At 65.5% G+C, this 3,624-nt stretch overlaps 1 protein-coding gene across 1 annotated transcript; it reads left to right on the plus strand.

Moving 5' to 3' along the window:
* Nucleotides 1-503: 503 nt before the first annotated feature.
* On the plus strand, nt 504-3,269 carry NKX3-2 (NK3 homeobox 2). The gene is made up of 2 exons (XM_075752470.1): nt 504-1,166; nt 1,651-3,269. The coding sequence occupies exons 1-2, from the start codon at nt 755-757 to the stop codon at nt 2,124-2,126; spliced, it is 888 nt and encodes a 295-aa protein (XP_075608585.1). The 5' UTR covers nt 504-754; the 3' UTR covers nt 2,127-3,269.
* Nucleotides 3,270-3,624: the final 355 nt, after the last annotated feature.

Consider the following 3,624-nt stretch of genomic DNA (forward strand, 5'->3'; position numbering starts at 1 on the left):
ATGCTTGCCAGCCTGCCGACGTTGTTCCCGTTCCCTCCGCGACGTTTCCCGCCGTGACCGGACCCTTCTCCGCCACCGGGCTGCAGCGCTCATTGCCCGGCTCGGCCGAGGCGCGGCGAGAGGGAAAACACCCTGAAACTGTTATCCCTCACTCTCCGGGTGGAAGCCGCCGCTCTCCTCCAAGGAGAGGGACGGTCCCTCCCAGGGTCGCCTCCGCCACGGGCGGCACCGACGGGCAGCGCGGCGCCCGGGGCGGCCGGTGTGGGGCTGGGGGGGGGGGGGGGGGGGGGCGGGAGGAGCCCCGCGGGCCGCAAGGGGTTAAGGCGCGGCGCGCCCCGCCGCGCGCCCCGCGGAGCCGCATCGCCCCGCGGCGGGGAGCCAATCGGCGGGCGGGCTGCGCGGGGGCTGCCCAATGGGAAGGCGCGGGGCCGGCGCTGTCAGGCCGCGGTGAGGGATGACAGCGCCGCCGGGAGAAAAAGGAGAGGGCGGGCGCGGGGCGGGACAGAGCGGGGCGGAGGCAGCGCCCGCGCCGCCAGGGACCCGCGGCGGCGCCCGGCGGAGCGCGGCGCGGCGGCCCCGGCCCTATGGGCGGGCGGGCCGGCAGCGGCGCAGAGAGGCTGCCCCCGCTGGCGCCCGCCCTCCCGGCGGCAGAGAAGGGCCCGGCACCGGCGCGGCCGCGGTCGGCGATGCGGTCGCCCAGCTGAAGGCGCGGCGCGGTCCGCTGCTCGCCCGCGGGGCCGCCCGCCGCCGGGCCATGGCCGTCCGCGGCGGCAACGCCCTGACGCCTTTCTCCATCCAGGCCATCCTCAACAAGAAGGAGGAGCGCGCCCGCCACGCGGCGGGGCGGCCGCCGCCGCCCCCGGGAGCGGCCGGCGGCTGGCGGCTGTGCGGTGCCGCCGAGGGCCCGCCGCTCCCCTCGCCCGCCGCCGCCGCCGCCCGCGGCCCAGCCCCGCGGACGCCGGCGGGCTGGGACTCGGACTCGGCGCTCAGCGAGGACCCCGAGGGCGAGCGGCGCTCCGAGGAGGAGGGCGCCGGTGGCAGCGCCCGCCCCGCCGAAGCCGCGGGCGGGGGGCGGCCGGCGGCGGCGGAGGAGGCGCAGCCCCCGGAGGCAGCGGAGCGGGACGCCGCCGGCCTCAGCGACAGCGAGATGTCGGCCGCCGTCTCAGGTAGGGGCGGCCCCGGCGGCGGCCCCTCCGCACCCGCGCGGGGAGGGCGGGAGGGTCCCGGGGGGGGGGGGGCGGTGGGGGAGGGCTGACAGCGGGGAGACGATCGGGGCTTTCCGCCGGCCCCGCGGCGTTGTGCAGCGAGTCCGGGCTGTGCCGGGGGAAAAAGCCCCCGAAGCGCGTCCCGCGGGGCGAGGGAGGGCGGATCGGGGAGAGCCCTTCGCCAGGCTGAGCACGCAGCCCGGGAGGGCGCCCGGCGCTTAAAGGAGACCGAGAGACCCCGGCTTGCCGGCAGCGGCTGTCCCGCGGCGGGGGGGTGGGCAGCGGCTCGGCGGGGGTCTCCGCCCGCCCCGTCGCTGCAGGCTGGCCGCCAGGAGCGCGCCCGGCCACCTGCGCGGGTGCGGGCCCGCCGAGGAGCGGTGCGAGGGGACGTGGGTATCCCGGTGCCTGCCGGCCCTGACCGCCGTGCTCTCCCCCCTGCCCGCAGATCGCAGTCCGCCGGAGGAAGAGGACGGAGCGGGCAAGTGCGGGAAGCTGCTGCCGGGGGAGGAGGAGGCGGCGGCGCCGAAGCCGCGGAAGAAGCGCTCCCGCGCAGCCTTTTCGCACGCGCAGGTCTTCGAGCTGGAGCGGCGCTTCAACCACCAGCGGTACCTGTCGGGGCCCGAGCGGGCCGACCTGGCCGCCTCCCTGAAGCTCACCGAGACGCAGGTGAAGATCTGGTTCCAGAACCGGCGCTACAAGACCAAGCGGCGGCAGATGGCCGCCGACCTCCTGGCTGCCGCCCCCGCCGCCAAGAAGGTGGCCGTGAAGGTGCTGGTGCGCGACGACCAGAGACAGTACCACCCCGGCGAGGTGCTGCGGCCGCCCTCGCTGCTCTCCCTCCAGCCCTCCTACTACTACCCCTACTACTGCCTGCCCGGGTGGGCTCTGTCCACCTGTGCCGCAGCCGCTGGCACCCAGTGAGGGGCACACATACATACCCCCCCACCACACACACTGGCAGCCAGGAAACCCATCTCCCCTCTGCCACTGCCCCCCCCACCATCCATCCATCCATCCATTCATCCATCCATCCATCCATCCATCCATCCATCTTCTCAAATCCAGAGCCCCAGCTGCAGCTCTCAGTGCCTCGGACAGTATTTATTATTATTTTATTGTTATTTTTATTATTAATATTATTTGGATGGTTCCTCACCCTCTCCTCTTCCAACATAGGACTTCTTGGCCAACCCGCCCCAATCCTCACCCTGTCCCCACCCCGCCAGCCGAGGACTCTCGCGATTCGGCACGACTAGTTCATGGTATCCATGTTGTCAGTGTATTTGGTGTAGACTTTTTGTTTGGTTTATTTCGCTTCGGATTGGTAGAGACTCGATCTTGTGTGGGAGAGAGAAAGAGAGAAAAAAAAGGAGAGGAGGAAAGAAAAAAAAACCCGCAAAACCAAACGCAGCTCAAAAGAGGAGATCAAGGACTCCCTCGGTGGATTGTAAGGAAGATTATTTTTGACGTCTGAGTCCTTGGTCTTCCAACTCGTTGCAAACTGAGTGTGCCTTGTATGGTGCTGAATGTAAGGAAGCCTCTTTCAGAACCCCCCTGCCCTTGTTGTCCATGTTATTCCTGTACTCCATGATCCCTGGCAAAGGATAAATATGTCACAAAAGGGTGAGACTTATATCGAAACTCCAGATTTCTTATTTTCCTTTTTTTCCTGAGATCTTTCCGTGTTCGGGGAGGGAGGAGTTACGGATTTTTCGCACTTTCCAGTTGTATTAAAGTTGTTGTTATTATTATTTTTATATTCAATGTGAATATTTCTAGTCAGGCTTTTTAAGAAATCGATGTAATGGGAAATTTTAATACCATCAGTGCCTTTTACAGTTCTTCTGCAGACCTCTGCTTCAGGGGCGGGGATTTCTGATCTGCTCAGCAATGTAATTACAGTCTTTCTTTCAAGGTAACTCATTGCTTTTTTTCTTCTTCTTTCCCCCCCTCCCTTTCTCTTTTAACGGCACTGTGCACTCAACTAGATTATTTACTTCAAATGAATTGTGAATGTTTGTAAGCTACCCGCTGTACTTTTTTTTTTTTTTTTTAATTTATAAACTTTAGTTTAACACTTAGCTCTGCCGCTTGTGTCGTTTCTGAGAACGGACACGGATTTCCTCAGCGACTTTTTCCCCGCAGCAGGCTTGAGGCTGTAGTTCAGACCACGTCCCTCCTTTTTCCACTCGCACGGAGGTTGGCAGTGGCTCTGGTGGGAACTGGCAGCTCCGGCGGTGAGGATCGTGGTGCCTGGCGGAGGTCTCGCTCTCCGGTCCCCAGGGCCGCTCTGCCCCTGTGCACCGTGCAGCGCCGGTGCCGGTTCCCTCCGTGGGAAGCGGAGGAAGCAAAAGGGCTCTCGGGCCGGGAGCCTTAAGGAGTTATTTGGTAACGCGTGTCCAGGATGGAGCGATGCCCC

The sequence above is a fragment of the Balearica regulorum genome, chromosome 4, assembly GCF_011004875.1.
Source record: "Balearica regulorum gibbericeps isolate bBalReg1 chromosome 4, bBalReg1.pri, whole genome shotgun sequence".
Taxonomy (NCBI): Eukaryota; Metazoa; Chordata; class Aves; order Gruiformes; family Gruidae; genus Balearica; species Balearica regulorum.